The following is a 21,963-nucleotide window of genomic DNA, read 5'->3' on the forward strand; positions in this document are numbered from 1 at the left end:
GGTAAAATGTACCATTATCAACAATGACATTTAAAAATATACACTTTTTGATATACCATAAAAATAACAGGTAGCCCATATGAATTATATATTTAGGCTATCCATCTCCAGTGATGGGAATAACGGCATTGTAAATATAGTAGCCTACCAAAATGTTATTATCAGTAGAAGTTAAATCTTATTGTAGTCTTCAAATCTGGGTACTGTCTTCTGTTTTAAAATCACTTACAGAGGAAGTTTGGTCCCATCAGGCTAACATGACAGTCACGACTCCTGCCGCTGTAAGCATTTTCTTTTTCTTTTGTTTTCACTCGCGATCTTTACAACAAACATACATTACATATTTCATGGCACACTCGGTTTATGCGTTTTTGGCGCCACCTATTGTTGTGGTGTATTACTGACATGTCAAAGTCTAGACCAGGCGTCCTCAAATCTGGCCCACTCCTGCAGAGTTTAGATCTAAGCCTAATCAAACACACCTGAGCCTGCTAATCAGAGTCTTCAAGATCATTAGAAAATCACAGGTAGGTGAGTTTGATCAGGGTTGGAGCTAAACTCAGCAGCAGATTGGCCCTCCAGGGAAAGATTTGAGGAACCCTGGTCTAGACCAGGGCTCCTCAAATCTGGACCTCGGGATCCACTTTCCTGCAGAGTTTAGCTGTAACCCTAATCAAACACACCTGAACATGCTAATCAATGTCTTCAGGATCATTAGAAAATCACAGACAGGTGAGTTTGATCAGTGTTGGAGCTGAACTCTGCAGTGGATTGGACCTCCAGGGTAAGATTTGAGGAACCCTGGTCTAGACCCTGAATATAAGACGACCGCGTTTTTTCAGATGTATTTCCAAGAAAAAAACATCGTCTTATATTCGGGTCAATACGGTAATATGCATGTTGAGTGAATTTATAGCTTATATTGTGATAGTCTGATAAGTCAGCAAGGCAAATTGTTCTGATAAACAAATTTGGTTAATGTTTTTTAAATATGTTTAGTGAAATTTAAGCTTTTGTAAAGTTTTGCAGTTAAGACATGAACACTCAGAATTCAGGGATGTTGAATGAGGATCACTTTAATTGCACAAGTGGTTGTGTCTCAAGTACATCAGTGATTAGCCGGTCCTGAGCTTACAAACACCCATTGACAGGGTTCTGCTCTCCACATTGCAAACTGACCCCCATTTACAATTAGCTACAGAAATGTGAAATAATGTACATAGAGATTTACAATTGTCCATATAAATGTGATTAGCAAGAGCAGAAAAGACATTTGAGTATCTGAGTTGTTTACCAGCAGCTTGTAACTAAACTGTCCATCTGAGAGATTGTGGGTTTGTGAGGATAATGGAATCGAAAAATTCCAAAAACATTCAGGTTTTCTTCTGTATTAATGCGCATGTTTTTAACATGAACCTTAAAATAGCCAGACTCTGTTATTTGTAGTAAGCAAAATCAATAGTTTGTTCCTTTCTGATTGCATAAGACTTTTTTTTTTTTCCAGTGTCAGTCTAGCACTGACGCACTAGCTCACAAATACAACATCCCTATGCAAAATTACTAGTCTGACCACAATAACACAGTCAAGAGCCAAACGAGAGATGTTCCACTTCATTCACATTTGATCAAAGGTCTGCAGAAGATCAGAAAAATAGCGACAACAGGTGAACAATCTTATGGCATACATAAATAGTTCAAAAAAGCATGAAGGAAACATCAGCTCTAAGCAGTCACATTGTTTATGATGTCAACTTAAAGTAAACGTGTCATAAATGATTAATGTATGACTATCAAAGTACAGGAATAATTTGGCTCTGTTTCTGTTATTCTATGTGATAGGAGCTGTGCGATAGGAAAGATGTCAGGATTGGTTTTGATGTAATCTAATATGACCCTAATATGATCCTGGCTACCTGACAGCTGCTCGGGTAATTAGATTCACCTTCGGCTGGCACTGTCAGAAAAATCAGATCATAACACAGTCAGCTAACATCTGATTAAACCTGAAAAGATCACAAAACATTGCTCTGTTTGAGATAAGAGTTGTATGAGGTACAGAAAACCTTTGGCATCTGTGTGGCGATAACATGATAAGAATAGAAATTAAAATGTGAGTGGTAGTGAATAAAAGCAATTATTTAACCATACTTTAAAAAAAAAAAAGCTAAGGACTGCCATAGGCTTTGTGCTTTATTACCTTTGGAAGCGGAAATTTACAGTTTTTTTATGACAAGATTCCAGAAGCAAGGAATGTCCGGTTGAGTTGCGTTTCAAGGGAAGTGGTTTTCTAAGTCAAACGTTTAAAAAGCAAAAACTTTCCTCAAAGTCTTTCTCTACAAAAAAGCACTTTACAATAAAATGTACAAAAAATATAACACTGTTTATAATCAAGTCTTCGTAACAGAACAGGCTGACCTGTACCCATAGAATTGTGCAAACACATTATTTAGCTACTAACTGTAAAACAAGGTGTTTTATACTGGCAAGACATACCCTTTGGTCGTTGAACGCAATACCGTACTGCACACTGCCAGTAAATCCTGATACCTGTGGATTATTTCAAGCTTATATGTGGGGGAATCTCACTAAACTTGTCTGGGTCACATTTTACACCCAAATTAAGAAAAAAAAAGAAGTAGAAATTATATATTGCATAAAGAAAATGAACTATATTTTCCTTTTTGACTTTTTTCTTTTTTATGCACCTGTTATACACTGGTAATTAATTATATTCAGATTTTTATATTACAAAAATACATTTTTTAAACATTTTTTATCAGAATAAATTAATTACGGTAATAAGAACTCGGTAGGGAAATGTGCTTAATTTTCATAACAAATTCATAAAATTAAACTACTTGCTAAATTAAATTAGCAAATAAGCTTCATGTACTTTAAGCAAAACACAATTTCTTCCTTTTCTCAAAGAAATTTTGGGGTGAAATATGACTCTTGACCGGTTTCTGAGTTTCACCCATGCAACCTTGCATAGTTCCCCAGAGACAAAAATCCTGCAAAGCAAAGCGCAAGCAAAATAAAATCCTGCTTTAAAAGCTTCTCTTGAGGTGCAGGCAACTTGTAGGCGAAATTTAGGAAAATTAAAATATACAAGCATTCAGAGTCTTTGAAGAGTTTTGCAGTTTGCATGTGCCCTTTTGAAAATACACTAAGGCAGCTTTTGATTTTGAGAGATACCAACATTTTCGGAAATACCACTTAGGTGTAAAGACTTGGCGCTACACGACCCATGTTTCCCTACCTACAGTAGATTGTCTGTTCTGCCTCTTAGGTTTGAAAAGATAGCTTGCCAGTGTCACTCTCGTTTTACAGCATTCTCCATAGTGCAAATGTGTAATTATTATTAATAGTTTCCTTTACTGCATGGAGTCTCGTCTTTAATGGCAGCTGACTTTCCACAGCAACACTGGCACCAGACGTCATCTGTGTTCATGTTCATGGCTTTGTTCACAATTAGAACCCATCTGACGGGATATTGAGCGCCGCCGGACAAGGAACACGCTCTGCTATCCGTGATCGTTCCCGCCAATTGCCTTTGGCTGCACCCTGATTGCATCTTATTATGAGCTTGGTTTGTGTTGATAGCAGAGCAAATGTGCTGGGCATTATTATTATTATTACATACAAAAATGACCATTTCGAAACGAAGCTCCTCCAGTGTATTATGAAACAGAAGGAAAACATTCACATTGTGATAGGCTGGTGATGACAACAACATCACCGCCGTCTGGTGTTTCTCACCCTGTCTTAACCTGATGGGCTGCTCGATGACTCGGTGCTTTTACTGTTCCTGTCGACATCACTGTGAAAACTGATACCGCAGGGTACAATGCAACAGCTTGTGTTTGGTAAAACCACCAGACGCTGATATTAGGGAATGGAAGAAACTAGATTTGCTCTTTAACAATTCATACATACACTTATAGCTCATGTTATTCGCTTTTTGTTGATTCCAGCGAAAGCAGTCAACAGGAAGAGTCCATTGAAAAATGACGCCATGGAGGACTTTTATGTTCTCACATCATGCTTTTCCGGTGGTTTGCTTGTTGAGGGCTGTTTAGTTTGCCGTTCTGTGGAGGACTGAGTGTGACGGAAGAGGCGGAGTCAAGCTGCTTGTACAACGCTCTGAGTTCTTTCACTTCCTCCAGCACGTCACGAGCCTGTCCCCAAGTGGACGCCGCCTCCTCCAGAAGCCTCTCTGCCTCCATCCGCTGACCCTCCGGACTAGAGCTCTTCCCAGCCGGCGAGCCCTTCCCCTTGCCCTGCACCCGTACCTCCGTCAGCAGCTCTTGAGTTCTTTCTAGCTTCTGGGTGATGAGATCCTGGAGCTGGCTGATGGGCTGCACGGGCGCCGAAGTCGAGCAGTGAGGGAGTGCTCGCGTCTCGCAATGCGTCAGGATCTCATCCATGGAAGCGCAGCGGTTCTTGTCGGATGTGGGCGGTTTTTTGCGGAGCTGCGGCGTCCTGTGGTTCTCCGACCAGTCGAAGGCGCTCTCGCTTTTTCGCGGCAGACTCTGGGACTTTCCAGGGGTCTCGTTACAGGTTGAGAGCTTTGAGGTGTCCTTGATGGAGCGCTGGGAATCTGGTGTGCGCTGAGAAGCAGCTTTATCGAGGGTATCCTCACGAGAGTCCTGACCCTGTGTGGAGGGGACATCTTCTTCCTGGATGAGGTCAAGTGTCAGCATGCCATCCGAGTTTGTGGTAGAAGCCTGAAAAGGGTGGGGAGATTTTAGACTTAAGTATTTCTGCAGGGTAAAAGCAAAAATCAAACCGCTTCATTCATTGTGATGACAATTGAAATTAAATAGTGCTGTCAAACGATTAATCGCATCCAACATAAAATTTTTTGTTTACATAATATATGTGTGTGCTGTTTATTTTTATTATGCATAAACACACACGCATGCATATATATATATATATATTAGTATAGAAAATTATGTTATGTTCATATATTAAATATATTTATATATAATATTATATGAATATAAATATATGCATGGAAATATTTCCAAAATATATACTGTATGTGTGTGTATTTATATATGCAAAATAAATATACACAGTACACACATATATTATGTAAGCAAAAACTTTTATTTTGGATGAGATTAATTGCGATTAATCGTTTGACAGCACTGAAATTATATTTAAAGGTGAAGAGTGCAAGTCCTGCCACATTGTTTGTTCTTCAAGTGTACCTTTCTTAAAAAGCAGGGCTCAACAACATGTAAAATTTGTAAGATGTAAAATTATCGATCTGACCAACATAGATAAGTTACTGTAACTGTAAATTGATAGTCATGGTAGAATTAGTAAAAATGGGTTTGAAAATTACAAACCATTTATTACCGTTTTACTGGGTAAAGGGTTTTAAGGGTTTTTGAATGTTATTGGAGCTTTCTGTGTAATTGTAATTCATCATTTTTATTTATTACTGCAAATTTTCTTTGTAAATGTATTTACATTCGATAAAATTAAAAATATAATAAATTATGAAAAAATATATATTATAATAAATTATCTATTTTATTTTTAACAATTATTTAGTATTATAATAAATGTAATATTTAAACATAATTATTAAAAATTATAAATGCAAACCTAATTTTGTAAAATATATATAAAAATATAGAGTTTTTTGTTTGTTTTGTTTGTTTTAATGAAAATGGGCTAATGAAAATGTAGTCAGGACAAGTAGAAATCTGGACTGGCCCGAGCTGGAAAGCAGAAAGATTCTTATTGTTTGGCCCTAAATTGTCCTAAAACTAAAAGTATGAAGGAGAAAGTATTTTATCAGTAATATCTGATACTTTACACACTTCGTTACCTTAAAGGACTGCTTCATATGTATCATTCCAGGCTTTTCCCAAAATGATGTTCATATTTAATGAGATGATATTCAGAGCAAATGGACTGCTTACCACAGCCATGAGGTGCCCGCGGGTGGGCAGACGACGAGTATGGGGTATCTTAGCTCTGTCACGCGTCGGATGGGCCAACAAGCTGTCCTCTTCCACTGTCACCTAAAAGGGGTCGGACAAAGAGTGCTGGATTGAAGCCCAACTGAACAAAATCAGTCACATAGAAACTAGCAGCAGCTACATGTCTCACGCAAGCCTGCAGGAGGAGAGCCAGTATATTGATCAACCAGTCAATGGGTCTGTTTATTATTTGTATGTGATGTACAAATAATGACGCAAGCAGTTCGGCAGAGTGGATGAATGTTTGAGTTCTGGGAATAATCTGAGAATTTGTTCTGAATCAAGTGTGTCAGTACAGCCTGTTGTTTACAAGAAAGCTTATGCTAAAATCCAAGACTCTGTGTTCTGAGATAGCTTTTGTTTGCTGGCCAGGAGTGTACGGCTAATCTTATTGTGTTTGGTCAGGGTTTATGGACTAAGGGAGGGGTGGTAAACAACAAAAATATTGGTTTAGGAGATTTTCTTTGTTCCCTATAATATCTGTATTTTTTGACTTGAGCTTTTAACATATAATTATTAATAGTGTCCGTTGAAGCAATCTGTTCTAATCTTTAAATTCTAAGTATTAAAATTTAGTATGTTACTCGTATTGCTTTGTTTGTGCTACAGTCAGGAATGATCTCCCATTAAGAAAGCACCTAGATCACTCTTGGAACACTATACCAACCAACTAGCAACACTGGTGACTGCTTCCTGTACCCTACCCCTACCCTACTTGTGGTAGTGAGTTTCACCAAAGTCTCTTTAAGGTATTCTATAGTCCTTGGTTTCACACAAGCTCCGAATATGTAAAGTTCTTGTATGTATTTGTGCATTGTGTCGTTTGTGGCTAGTGAATGCATATATCTAGTCACTAAACCTGCCTACACATTTCTCATACTTGTAACACGCAGCAGTGCTTGGCAACAGATAAGCAGCGCATTGACAAACTGTGATTTGCAAAACCAAACCATGCAGATCAGAAAAAGAATATGGCCGATATTGATTCTTAAAATACCAAGATCGATTGCTCTTTTGATATATGCGTTTTCCTTTGATGCATGGACAATAGTGCAAAACAACTGTAGCAATCCTTTTGTCTTTATAAATGTTGGTGAGTCAGTGGCGAATCGTGATGTGCATACTGTTTCTCTGTCACTTTTAATTCCACAAGTGATCAAAATAACTGAAGCATGCCTGTTAGTAAAATAATCCTAAATGAATAATTATAGAATCACAACAAAATCAAATAGAATCAAAAGCTAGACCTTAGTAAACAGAAACTTTCAAAACGGCTTTGTGTAGTTCTTATCTGAACATGCTGTATTTCTATCCTTCACAGCCTCATTTTCATTCCTGTCAGAAATGAAATATGGTGCTTCCCTCACTAAGGTCTAGTGGAATTGAATTGACTTTGAATCAATACCCAGCCTTGTAAAAAAAAGTATGCAAATGCAAAAGACCCTTTTATCATTAGTAGTTCTTTCTTCATTAGCAATATTTATTTAATGATTTGATCCATATTTGAAGACTATGTTTTTTTAATTTGTTCATATTTAATATTTTTAAATGAAAGACTGTCTTCAATAGCATTTTAGGTTTTGTATTGTGAAAGTATTTGTATGAACTACTGAAATGTTGGTATTGTGACCACCCTAAAAAATAATGTGACGTAGTACCAATCTCTCATTTTTAAATTGGTATACTGAATAGCTATAACAACAGATCTCACAACATAACCGGCTGTTATCGAGTGCTGACTCGTCTGATTCCTCTCCTGTTGAGTGTTATGGGAGATCTCGCCTATTTAACTAGATGTAGGGTATGAATCACACCACACTGACACGTGAAAAGGAAATCACATGGTCTCTCTGGTTTATTGAAATGAATATCTAGTACACTGGGTGTGCTGTGTCGTAGTCAGCCTACTTGAAACGCCTGTGTGTATGTTACCGGTCCCAAACAATGACCTGGTCCCCACGAAATGTGGAGGATGCCGACAGCTTAGGCCAGATTAAATCTTGTTCGTTATCGGAAGCTGAAGGTGAAGATAGGCTCTGATCTGGCTGCTTTAATGCTGAAAGTCGTGACTGCCATCTATTTTTGGCGGAGTGATTCATTTTCTCCCACTGTGTGCTGAGCGTGATTATAGACCCGCTTTTAAATTGAGCAAATCCCTTCGCAAACAAACTGTGAAAAGATCAGGGAATGAGAGGGCAGGAAACTTTGCGATTAGAAGTTTTCATAAAAGTGGCTCCTCCAAGGACCTGTGAATGACAATCTGTGATTTCACATTTTTTGAAAAGATTGGAGTGGTGCTTGTGTATGCTAATCGCTGCTAGGGTGTTGTGGGAGGTTGTCTGAGCATTGCTATGTAGTTCCTACGGTGTTCAGATGTTGCTATGCTACAGTTTTTGGGATGGTTGCTTAAATCCCTAACCCTATGCTCAGAAACCTACTTAATGGAAGTGTACAAAATATGATTGCCTGGTCAATGCATTCCTAACTTGCAGTCTGGTTGTAAATAATTAATAGCAAGCAGAACTGGCATAGGCGGGTTTACAACATACAACACCTGCAGAGGAATCTGAACCTAAACAAAATAAAGACAGATGACGCTAGATGCCCGATTCCAGACCCGGACAGCCTCATGAAGGTGATCCACAGGACGCTCCGTAAGCAGCTCAGTGTTTTACATTTATGTCAGGAAAAGGACCATTTACATCCAAATGTCATTTAATGCACACAGAATAAAACCTAGAAATATATTTCAGAATATAAACTGCTTAATCGGCCATTTTCAGTAAGATTTAACGTTACTAAATGTGTTTGTGTGCTTTCGCATTTAACTTGAATAATGTCCTACAGATATTTGTTTTAAAGCAGTGGGTAATTCACTCGTTGATTTGCTTAAAATCTACTTTACGATTCTGTTGGCAAACATGTTTATGGTGCACTCTATTCAACATGTTTATTGCTAGTGCAGCAGAAATAGACAGTGCAGCCTTTACAAGTAATTCGTGTGCAATGTATCTGGTTGCCATGGCAAACTCATGCGCTTGCTGCTGCTCTAATCATAGTAAAACCGCTTTTAATGGTACATGGATTGTGACTTTTACAGAAAGTTTGACTGACCAAATCGACAGGCTTGGTTTGGCCCCCCCAAGCTCAAATGTCAAGCTACGCCTATATGCAAAGATATGGAAATGTCTAGCTTACCTCGTCCAATATGCGATTCTTGGCCCTAGTGATGGCTGCATTAAATGCATTGATCCATGACTCCTTCTCTTCTGGACTGACAGCCAAAAACACCAGATTTGGGACCTGCATGTGGCAGTTGAGAGAGACTTTAATATAGTGTGCTGCTGTTTGAAAAGATCATTTATCCAAGCACAGTGCAGGTTATAGAGCAAACACAGTTTGATGTATGACCAATATGCCCTGAACCCTGCTGGCTTTTCATTTTACGCCTACACACGTGGTGAAAATTCCTTCAGTCTTCTGCTAGGCGGACACAAACATCTAGTGAGCCAAGCATAAATGAGCAGGTACAGCCATATGGCTCTTTCTATGGACAGCTGATGCAGCAACAGCATGAGGCAGAAACCACCATATTAGGCAACAACACTGCAAGCCTTCCAAACACAGTCAGCTGGAGCCGTGACAGGCGGCCCTTCTGTTGATGCTGCAGCTGTGTAGATAAGACACTGCTATGCGCCCTATGCTACGCATTTGTACTGTTGTTGACAAATCACTTTGACCATTAAAGGGGACATATCGTGGGAAACAGAAAAACACCTTGTCGGTCTGATTGCTGCAGTCTTTATTTTATTATTTGGGGTCAAAATGATTTTTGTTTTTTAAAACAAATTAATACTTTTGTTCAGCATAAATACATTCAATTGATCAAAAGTGACAGTAAATACATTTATAATGTAACAAATGTTTACTATTTCAAATAAATACTGTTTTTCAAAGAATTCTGAAAAAAATGTGTCACGGTTTCCACAAAAATATTAAGTACTGTTTTCAACACTGATAATAATAAGAAATGCTTTCTGAAGGATCATGTGACACTGAAAACTGGAGTAATGGCTGCTGAAAATTTAGTTTTACCATCACAGGAATAAGTTACATTTTTAAATATATTAAAATAGAAAACAGTTATTTTAAATTATAAAAAAAAAAAAAAATACTGTTTTAACTGATCAAGATTTTTTACATTGCTGGTGCTTGTCCAATGCAAAACCAGACATTCGGGTGCATTGTTATGTGATTTCTAAGGTGTTCAGAATGTTTTTAGTGTTTTGCTAAGTGTTTTGGTTGGTTGCTAGGTGAAATTCTTACAATAGCAAAAATAGTTTAGTAAATGTTATTTAAAACAGATTGGGTCCAAGAAAACTTGACTTGCTTCATAAGTGGATCTCAGGGGTTAAATATAATGCTATAAATATGTAGGAGACGGTTTCTGTAAGGCTTTTGAATTCCTTGGTAATGAAAATGAGGTACTTAGGGTCTGTTTTGACCTTTTTGAGGTCTGTTTTTAAAGGTGCAAAAAAAAGAGGCAGGCGAGAGAAAAGAGCAGAAAGATGATGATTTTCATGAGGTCATGTATTAGGGTATCTCCCCTCTTGAGCTGCATGTGGAACAGCTGTTGTATGCGGGGCAGAGGGACTTATTAACCATGTAGTGCTATGTTTCTGTGGGTTTGGGAGGGAGGGTGGCTGCTGCTGGATTTTCCTAAGACCCTCCATGTTTGTTTCCTGGGGATTAACCCCTTGTCTCAGTGCTGGATTTTAAAGGATTGGTCAGACGTAACCCCTAATGTTTCATCAGAAATCCTAAAAATGTGTTCTAGACAAGAGTCTAGATGACCAGAAAATGCTTTAAATCTAAATAACTAATGCAGACTTCTAAAAGGACCGATACTGATTTAAAAATGCATATCAGGAGAAGTGATAATAAAATTATATGTAAAACATTTCATTTTCCACCAAACGGAATTGCACAAATTTTAATTTAATTAATTAATTAATTAATTAAATTTGTGTTTCTCTACAGATTCTCCCATACTCACACAATTAGTTGAGCCAGAAGATCAGAAGGTAGCAAACAGGATGCTGAATTGAAATTTGAATTTAATGTCAAGAAGCAGAATTCAAATGTATTGGATTTTTTTAATAAAAAAAGTTTGCCTTGACTTTAAATGCTGGCTTTGAAAAAAATCAAGCTCTGAAAAAGTTTAAGAAGCCTCAAAGTTTGTAGGTTTATGGATGGATATAGAGAGATAACTCTGCATTAATTGGAGACAGAATTAACTGAAAAAAACACAGAAAAAGCTGTGTTAGACATAATAACATAAAAAAAAATCACATACTTTGCCTTTAAGAAACAAGGAGCCTTAACACAATTGGTAAGATGTACTATTTGTGTTGGTCTAAAGGATGAAGGATATTCATGGAGGCCTGTGGTGTGCTAGTGAAAGCAATAAGCTGAGCCGTTCTTACTGAAAGCCAATTACTCAGGATAGGATGACTACAGAGGTCGGTCCAAGTTTGTGCTTAGAGACCGGCGTGCCAACTATGCCGGAGTACGATTTATTGTCTAATATTGTCTTAGACTTGGTGGCTGACTACTGACTTAATGGCTGCGTTCACACAGTCAGTGTTTGGTATCGAAAACCATGTTTACAAACAGATGTGACTCTTGAATTGATATGTGTTCAAATTACAAAAGCAGTTTGAATACTTTCTGTATGAGCGAATAACCAGTCAAGACCCCTTTTTTATTCCTGTTACATTTCCTTTTGCTCTAATATGTTTGAATGTATGTAGAGACACAGATCTTTGAGTTGTGCAACAGGTGATCACTGTCTCACAGCATGACTGCAAACTGACTAATGAAGCAGCCCGGCAGTGCTCTAGTGCTGACTGAGACATAAAGCCATTAGCTATTATCCTCTGCTGTGAAACCCAACTTCCTGTAGAGACTGACCGTGTTGCCTGGCTGCCGTGAACGCAGAAGCGTGAACTTGCTGTGATTTTTTTTGCTCCTGCTCTTGGCTTTGCGAAGTTCTTCAGACCTCTCGTAGTCGGTGAGATCCACCACCTCCTGGATTTTCTTCTCATCTTTGACCTGTAGAAAGTACAGATTTGGTTTAATACTGTGCTTTAAATTTGTTAGAAAATAAATGTAATTTGCTTAATTATTCCCAACAAAAGCTAATTTAAAATGAACATTTTTACTGGGCAGTGTGTCCAGAATTTTTTTAAAGGGAAAAAATGGGTTTGGTTTAGTCTAGTTGGTGCGGTCACAATTGTTAAGGGCATCCGAATGACCAATGATACTAACTTTTAACTAGGATAGACCTCAAAACGTAGCTCCAAAATATCATTGGTCCAAACATGGAAGAAGAGAACCTTTTAACCCAGATTTCCAGTGAACACCATGGTCTGATTTGCTATCACCTGCCAAACATTCTCATTAATTCGTAATCAATTTCCATTAGCGCTCTACTAAAGACAAAAAACGCTGTCTATGCACGCAAGCACACATCTGGTTGTGTTCTGTACTACAGAGCCGCTCTACAGTGCAGTACTTAAGAGATTGGCGTCACACCCAGTGCACTACGGGGTGTCACGACAGGGAATGGCTGTACAAATAGTACATCTACTGTTCCAGCAGTACAAAGGCAGCAATTAACTAGCAATCTGATCCAATCCTTTTTTCCAGGAGAGGACAGTCGGGGCACAGTACACAGTATTTGCACTCAATACCAGACATTAAGAACTCCTCAATGCAACTAGAAAATACTGAAGTATGCTGTTATGACTTATAATGCACTATAGTGAATGAAAATGAGGCATATGTGAGGTATAGAAATCATCTGAAGTAAAAAAAAAAAGTGTTTGATACAACAATAAGATTTGGATATTTCCCCGGCATTACTTGTAAAATGACCCTGATGTATCTGATGACAAATCAGGCACAGTAAATGTAATCTGTAATCTGAGATCACACAGAATATAGAGTACTTTAGTGGTTAAATTCTTTGAATGAAAGTGAGCTACACTACTACTTTTGTAGTTATGCTCTTTGCTCCTTTAAACTGAGTAGGCGCAGTCTAATTAAGTGGTTGTATATGAATCTGACACCATGTCTTTATGCTTTATTTGGATTTCATAACATTTGAAACTGCCTCTTTAAATAAGAACTGGCAGATGCTTGAGCAACAAACCAATTTTCGTCTTAATGACCTTTTTAACTGCAAATAAAGAGCATCATCTATATTTAATATTGTGTACATTAAGCTTTAAACAGACGCATCACTTTGCAGAGGAGACGCACACACACAAACAGTGTGAATAGCTCAAAATAGCAAAATAGCAACAACCAAAAGAAAGCTAGAGAAAATTGTTTGCCAAAACCTTGTGCTTCTCAACAGAAAGAATGAAGGGACAGAGAAGTACTACTGAGAGAATAATTTCACAGTTTTGCGAGGCTGTCTGATACGTACTCTATAATCATGCTACTTTCTGTTGTGTAACTAGAGCTGTAAACAATATTTTTGTTGTGTGCGAGGTTACAGAAATGTTCCAGGTTCAAAAAAACTTGAGCTCTACAAATAGCATCTGTGGCGTGCTGTTGAGTACCACAGAAAATCATTTTGGCACAAATTTGTGTTTACATCAATGCACTTATAATGGAAGTCAATGGAGCGTGTTTCTCAAATATTACCACAAAACTGCTGTTCACAAATGTTTCGGACTGAAACAGGATATTCAAAGAAAAAAATGTAGAAAGGAAATCAACTGAATCCAGGGAAAAGTGGATGATTAACAATTTTACTTCTCAAATTATGCAATTTTTTATACTAAAGAAGTTAAAGCCTAAATGCTCTAATTTTTCATTTGGACGTGGTCTTCCATTGTACACTATTGTTAAAAGGTTTTGGGTCAGCAGCCATTACTCAGTCCTCTGTGTCATACGAGTCAACGTTATTTTTGACATCATGCCAGTAGTTTAGAACTTAACTTGAATTAGCCTCTGGGAAAAAAAAAATCGTTTTAAGGTTTGCTGTTTTTTGTTCACAGTTTCTTGTTGCTCACATGCACCATTTCCAGTGTGTATTCATATTCATGTTATTCAACAAATCAACTGGAGAATTTCCTGTTCAGGTGTCCTTTTGTTTCAGTCTGAGGCCAGGTGGATCATTCAGAGATGAGCAGCCATCGTTTCATGTTTCACTGTCTTTCAAAGGATTGGTCAAGTTCCATCTGAATGGAATTTCGCTATTCAAATTTATATTTACTTTATCCATTGACCAGTCTAACCTTTCATAAACGTCCATTAGGGTCACAAAACATTGCAGCTGAGAGGGTGTATCAGAGAAGCCAAATACCCTGAAGAGGAATTTGAAATGAAAACTCCTCGGCAATGTGTCCCATCGGCCCACACATGAAAAATTCATTGCAAAGCGTTTAAGTGGAAATCTCTGAATGGTACGACCAATGCTGCTTTATGATATGAAAGTTGCGGGAGAGAGCTTAGGGTTAAATGCATCATGTTCGCTTGGTCAGGTGAGGGAAGGAAGGGCGAGCTACATGTTGACATCAGCAATTACAAACCAACCAAAGACAGTTTGAAGGTGTTTCCTCTCTGACTTCTAGCACAGTGGTTTTTCATCTAGTTCCGCAAGTTGTGACCAAACACAGTGCAAAAAAATGTATTTATATCACCACAAACTACATCCAACACAACTGCAAGGCCTTTTACAGGAACAACAAAAGATATTGGAACCGTTTTCAGCTCTTTAAAAGCCCATTTTGCTAAATATTTTTTAGTTTAGAGCCACTGTTGTACAGTTTATAATTTGAGTCCAACAAGCTTCTCATTTTGAGCTTCCTGATGCTATTTTGCAAACTGCTGTTCCAGAGTAAAACCAGTCTGCAACTTGTCTGATTTTTTCTCTGCCATCCTTTCAAATTCTTTGAACCAACTTGCAATTGCAGCAATAATCATCTGACACTGCGACCTAGATCCCATGTGATACTTTGCAGAACAGAAGAAAACACCTAAAGAAACCAGACGGAGAAGAAATGGTTTGATGACTATACAGGGCACGACAACCTCTGCTGATCTCGCTTTCCAGCAAGTGAGTCAGAGCTGTGCCAGGCCCTGACGTGTGAAATGATTCATCCGTCGATTTCATTTGCGACTCTACTTGTGTAAATGTAGCTGGACGACTGCACCCCATCACTCTAGAGAACGATGCTGGCAGATGTAAAAAGAAAAATTCACATATTTTTCCTTGAGTATTTGTACATATAAAGTATGCAATGAAGTCTATAGACATGTTACTTTTACTACTGCACTGCATGATCTCATCATTTGATCATGTTTTCCGTTTGCACCAATTCAGCACATCTGCAGATCTCTTTATTAGGGAGTGCAATGCATATGTACTAATATGACATCTAAACTGGAGTGAGATAAATGGGATGCACAAACTAATTCAAGCAATTGGCTAATTATGATGTGAAAAAAACAAAGGTAGAATATTGTAGTGTTATAATGAAATTGACAAGGGTGTTTCTCTTTAGGGTGGATACTGATTCTGAGTCACCAAATTGTGACCATTACACCCATGTCTACCATCTATGCATATGACTCCAAAAAGCAGAAGAGCAATATAAGATCATTTCAAAATAGATGAAGACCACAGCTTCCTTATTTGGGCTTGAGAAGGCAAGAAGACAGCTCTTGTCTTCTACTTTCATGTTGAAGTTCTGGTAGATGCCATTTAGTGCAAGCGGAACAAAGAAAGACAGGAAAATATTCTGATTAAAGTTTAGATTGTGAGAGAGAAATGTACCAGAAGAAAAGTCCTGGGTGAGTGGGAAAAAACTCTCCTATTATCTGTAGACTCTCCCTACATCTGCCACATCAGTGGCCAGGAATCTGACCCCAAACAACACTCGCGTGACATCTGCTCCTGTGAGCTGTTCAGTAAGAGTTTTGCAGGACACATTCTCAGTTTACTGCCACCCTTTAACCTACTATCATCTGACTCGAATGTGTCAATCTGATTTAAAGGGGACCTATTATGCCCCTTTTTACAAGATGTAAAATAATTCTCTGATGTCCCCAGAGCCTATATGTGAAGTCCTAGCTCAAAATTCTGATTTTGAGTATGTTGCTTTTATGCAAGTGAGCTGTTGCTCCCAGAGAAGAGGGGCATTAGCAGTGCTAGCCTTTGCAAATAAACATTCCACTATCAGTACAAGCCTGTAATCTTTACAGAAAACATACTCTGTTTCAAAGTCAGTTATCTGATTATACGGTGCATAATAAATTTGCGTTTATGAATTACACAGATGGGGAGCACGGCGGGATAAAAATAACAACATAGCTATCACAAACTTTGTAAATCCCACTTCTGATTATGAGCTTGACAACTTCAAGCAATTGACTCACATTGCTTTCATATGCAACTTTTAACTACCACATTCCTATTCACGATCATTCTGATAGCACCCGAAGGCAGCATCAGTGAAAACAGTCAGAGACAATCATAGCTTTAGCAATTAGCCTTACAGCGTACCAAGAAGCTCTTTCAGAAGGGCAATTTGGAAAAAAAACGTGTGATACTTACTTTGTCTGGAGCTGACGTTCATGCACAAAGCGTTGGTATTGATTCCTAAACATTTAGGGGACGTTACCGGGGATATTTCCTTCGAAAATTTCATTTAACCACAGTGTCCTCGGCTCAGATAGGGGGAGATTATGGTGACTCCTATGTTCATTAGTGCATCCCAAAACACAACACTTGTAAAGGCTCTTTGGTGCTGACATTGTATATATCTCCAGTAATGGCAGACCGCAGCTTCTCATTCAGGGCTGTGTTTATGCTAATAGGGCAGAGAGCGTCACAAATGGGCGGGACTTTTTCCCCTCGGTGACGTGAACAGAGGGAGAATCTGAAACGGCTCTTTTGGAGAGACTGTTCATGATTTATTGGTTTTATAAAAAAAAATTAAAAATGAGTTGGTGGATTTTTAACATTATAGGCTGGTTGTTTTCACACACTGCAGCCACACAACTGTGTTCAAACACCTTATAAAAGTGATTTTTGCATAATAGGTCCCCTTTAAGCAGAATCACCTACAATGAGCGGCCAGTGGTGCTTGCTGTTGCCATTACTCATACTTTAGCCCTTAACTCTAAGAGAAGTGTGCTTATACTTCTCAAAGCAATTTATACCTGGTAGATGATAAAATGTGCAAATAAATACATATGTACATTAAAAGAGGGGCCTGAGCATTAAACTTATTTGGCCATTAAAGTCAGAATTAAATGCAAATTTTCTAAATGCAGGTTTGATCTTTTTGTGACCAATTCAGCATGTGTTCAACATGTTTTTTCATAATTCATAAATCCTCCAGTGAAACAACAGACTTCTCTTTGTTGATGTAACCACCTACATCTCTCCCTGGCATGGAAGCTAGTTCTGCACAGGCAAGTATCACACAAAACAAAAGAAGAAAAAAAAAGTCGGTAGGCATTAATATGGCCACTTTTAGAATCTTTGTTTGTTGAGGCCAGCAGTAATATTATAGTAATTTTGCTGTAGCTAACTATGGTATTTTTGGCAAAAGCTAGTTATCATGGTACATTTTTGAAAGTTGTCTACACTTAATTATTTTTTGATACTTTTATGGTACTTTTGAAGCTTGAAAGTCATAATTCCTCTTGATTGAAAGTGCAATCATCACAATTTTTCAAATATTATCTGTTTGTCATGTGCATTTGGAACAATATCAGGGTGAGTAAAAGATGACTGTTTTCATTGTTGGGTGAACTATCCCTTTAACTTTTAGGGGACTGAATAAAAATTCTAAGAAACAAAATGTATAGTATAAGCACAGATACCTGATGGTATATATGTTTTGGAACTATATTTAACTCCTCAAGCTTGGATCTTCAGACCAACATATAAATATGAGGATCATTTTGGCATTTATCTGTTAGGAAACATGATACCAAAACAACAGCATCGAGTCATTAAAATCTGTTGTCTGTCTAGACAGCTGGAGAGAAACATCTAGACGACAGCATGATGAAACCTCAGTCTGTTAAGCACTAAAAGGGTCAATCCTCCCTCTGAGCTGTGAGCCAGAGCCCATATGCTGCCTCGGCATTGTTTGATCTGATGCTGAGCACAGCAAACAGTCTTCTGCGTGACCATGACTCAACCTCAATCCTGCTTTCCTTCCCATCGTCCTCCCACACTGCAGTAAATCAGCCTCGCTCCTGAATAAAGGCCCTTTATTTTCCTATTCCTTCATGCTTGCTGAACTTGTTAAACCTCTCTTTAAACCGTCACTTCATCCAGGCACAATGTCAGGCACACGCTGACAGTATGTGATGCATTGGACTTGGAAATGACAGTCGGCCAAGTGAATGTTTACATGTTTATCTCATCATGTTTGGCCTTTCAGCACATCCGGCTCTAATTCCAGAACAATGTCTGCAATTGGATAAAGGTGTTAACGCTGTAAGACACAGCTCTGTGTACCATAGTGAGGCTGACCTGAGCAAAGCTGGATATTAAAGGGATTGTGTCTTTCGAAATCTGGGTTTTTTTAGGGTAGACAGTCCAAACTGCTGTTTTTTTACAATGAATACAATGAAGAAGAATAATGAGTTGTATAGACTACTTTTATAATGTTTTACGAATCTTTTTGTTTGACCTTTTTTGGAGATTGACAGTCCCTAGTTACCATCTTCTTTCATTCTCTTAAACTTCTTTCCAATGAACAAAGAAAGTCATACGGGTTTTGAAAGGCATGATATGAGTAAATGATGACAGAGTTTTTATTTTTGGCTGAACTTTTTTATTTTTGGCTGTCATCATTTACTCACGTCATACCTTTCGAAACTCATAAGTACTCCTGTAATAAAAAATTTTGTCCCCTCTGCATTTATCTGCATTGGAAGTGTATTCTTATATTGCAGTTTTTTTTTACTTTGTGTAGTTTTGTTATGGTTTTCAGAGATGAGGACATGTCATGTAACCCATCTATGCCCTTAAGCAACTGGAGCAGATTTCTTTCTTTCTCACACTGAAAGCAGTACTAAATATCAGCATGTTATACAAGTAGCATCTCATCAATCAAATGATGATGATGTGGAGAAAAGCATTAAGAGAGAGAGAAAAAAAAAAGTTTTTTCCAAAACTAACCTCTTTTTCAGAAATGTAGAGTTGGTCTCCTTTCAGTATAACAAATCTGTTTTTCCAAATTTCCCTGAAAATTCCTTTGCCACAGAACTTGCGAATCCAGCCAGTTTTGTCGGGCTGCATGGGCAGTTGATTGGCATCCTGAGGGCCCTGTGTTTACAGAGAGAAATTAGAGACATGCCAGTGAGACTTAAGGTTTCCAGTTGGTTATGATCTACAGTAATTGTCTGCATTTCTAGGCCTTTGCAGGTCTATGATGCACATCATGCTGTCTAGGAAGGCAGTTCACTAGGTTTTGAGACACAATCGTAGTCTCTAGAGAGGGAGAGACTTTCTTAAAACCATGTCATTGTCTTTGTCGTGTAGATCATATCACATTCCTGGCGCTTACTCACTTTTCTCACACAGCACATGCACATACACACACACACACACCAGTGTTTCCTCAACCTCTTACCCGAGCTGGGATCTTGTGTGTGATGAGAAAAGGCTGTGTGCATGCACAATACTGGCAAGAAAAATTTATTTCTATTGTATTGATCTCACAGACAGAGTGAGCAATATCCATAATCTGTTTATTATTCAGAAAAAGACTTTTATTTTATACATATAATCAGCATATTCTATATGAAACATGCCCATTTTTCGCCTGCTAGTCTAGACAGGAAATATTGGAAGTGCCATTAATTATGCTTTTTAGTCATTTTGGACAGTAATTTAATCAACTCATTAAAAGTGCATGTTAAGTGTTCAGTTTGTAGTCCCAGAAGATGACTAGCATTTTTCAAACATGGGTTCCCTTGGGAGTTTCCTTTTGGGGATTTACAATGAATTTTCTGTGTGTTAATAATTCATATTTGTTAGGAAATGCGTATATGAAATTATAGTTTAATTATAGAATTAAAAATATTTGTAAAACTTCTATTTAATATGCCATCAGTCGTATTCCGTTTTCTAGAAACTGTAATAGCCTACTGGCTTCTGGTTATAGCAATCGGGTTCTGTTTATTTTTATGAAACTAAATCAGTTCTTAATTGAGTTTAAATTGTTTAATACATGTATAGTATATATTTAATAAACTCATTTAAACGTATATACATCACTACTCCTTTCATTATTTTAATCCTGGTAGCATAATCTACTTCGTGCGAAATAATATCATGTCGACTTATACATTTACAGCTAAAATAAAATAATTTTAATTTCATGTACTGCATTGGTGCACTGCAAAATGTTGTTAGAGTGTTTTTAAACTGAAGTGTACTTGCTGCAGTGTTCATACTAGTGCACAAAGGCTCGCGGCGCTCCTCACTGACAATGGAGTGGACTGACTCGATGTCTTACCCGCTTTGTTGAACTGTTCTTCTTCATGGCTCAATAAAACGGAGCTTCCCGACTCTCCCACCGCTAAATCCAGATCCTTTCGTGCACAATGTGTTGTCTACAACGAAACAAAATCCCAGTGTGGACTCGAAAAGGAGAGCTCGGTGTTGAATGAGTCGCACCCCCGTTTGTATCTTTCGCCTCCTCTTATCTATTTACTTCCATTCAGTGTCCTCCAGATCCGTGCAGATTATCCTCCAATGGCTTTTTCTTGCAGACAGATCTGAGAAATGTGCTTTCTAGAGCAGCAAATGAGTCTGTGCTGATGCCATCATCATCGTTGTGTCGTATAGGTTGATCTCCTGCCGTCATGTGTGTCTCTTGTGGAGTTCTGTGAGCTGGAGAACTTGAAGCTGTGTGGTCCCTCTCTTTGTCCTCGACAGCTCCACCTATGGACATCACAATGATGTCACTGGAAAGACAGAGGGGGATTTGCTGTACTGAAAGGAATGTTCAGTATTTTGCTGTCATTTTACATTTTACATTTCCTATAATAATATTATTATTATTATTATTATTATTATTAATAATAATAATAATAATGCAGTAGCATTGTAGTTGTTGTTGTTGTTGTTATTATTATTATTATTATTGATGTTGTTATTGTTATTACAACCCGAATTCCAGAAATGTTGGGAGGTGTTTTTTGTTTTTTTTCATTTGAATAAAATGAAAACAAAGACTTTCAAATCACACAAGCCAATATTTTATTCACAATAGAACATAGAGAACATAACAAATGTTTAAACAGAGAAATTTTACACTTTTATCCACTAAATGAGCTCATTTCAAATTTGATGCCTGCTACAGGTCTCAAAAAAAGTTGGCAGGGGGGCAACAAAGGGCTGAAAAAGCAAGGAATTCAGCTGGGAAAACATCTAGCAACTAATTAAGTTAATTGACATCAGGTCTGGAACATAAAGGGATGTCTTAGAGAGGCAGAGTCTCTCAGAAGTAAAGATGGACAGAGGCTCTCTAATCTGTGAAAGAGTGCGTAAAAAGATTGTGGAATGCTTTAAAAACAATGTTCCTCAACATCAAATTGCAAAGGCTTTGCAAATCTCATCATCTACAGTGCATAACATCATCAAAAGATTCAGAGAAACTGGAGAAATCTCTGTGCGTAAGGGACAAGGCCGAAGACCTTTGTTGGATGTCCGTGGTCTTCGGGCCCTTAGACGACACTGCATCACTCATCATTTCTAAATGGGCCCAGGAATACTTTCAGAAACCACTGTTGGTAAACACAATCCACCATGCCATCTGCAGATGCCAACTAAAGCTCTATAATGCGAAAAGGAAGCCATACAGTGCCCTCCAAAAGTATTGGAACAGTAAAGACAAAATTGCTCTGTTGG

General features: G+C 38.0%; 1 protein-coding gene across 1 annotated transcript; it reads right to left on the reverse strand.

Moving 5' to 3' along the window:
• Positions 1-1,058: 1,058 nt before the first annotated feature.
• Positions 1,059-20,976, reverse strand: plekho1b (pleckstrin homology domain containing, family O member 1b). The gene is made up of 6 exons (XM_058747374.1): positions 20,567-20,976; positions 19,225-19,371; positions 11,976-12,116; positions 9,201-9,305; positions 5,943-6,044; positions 1,059-4,727 (listed from the first exon to the last, which is right to left on the reverse strand). Exons 1-6 carry the CDS (start codon positions 20,591-20,593, stop codon positions 4,035-4,037), a joined length of 1,215 nt encoding a protein of 404 aa, XP_058603357.1. The 5' UTR covers positions 20,594-20,976; the 3' UTR covers positions 1,059-4,034.
• Between the last annotated feature and the right edge of the window lie 987 nt (positions 20,977-21,963).

Source organism: Onychostoma macrolepis, chromosome 16, assembly GCF_012432095.1.
Source record: "Onychostoma macrolepis isolate SWU-2019 chromosome 16, ASM1243209v1, whole genome shotgun sequence".
NCBI classification, from domain to species: domain Eukaryota; kingdom Metazoa; phylum Chordata; class Actinopteri; order Cypriniformes; family Cyprinidae; genus Onychostoma; species Onychostoma macrolepis.

Bases quoted from the DNA above. Each gene is read 5' to 3' on its own strand.
- plekho1b (XM_058747374.1), bottom strand. From the start codon at position 20,593: ATGAAGAAGAACAGTTCAACAAAGCGG. The intron at 9,306-11,975 runs GTCAGTCTCTAC...TGCCACATGCAG, and splicing joins CACGGCAGCCAGGCAACACG to GTCCCAAATCTGGTGTTTTT. The intron at 4,728-5,942 runs GTAAGCAGTCCA...CACCCTTTTCAG, and splicing joins GCGGGCACCTCATGGCTGTG to GCTTCTACCACAAACTCGGA.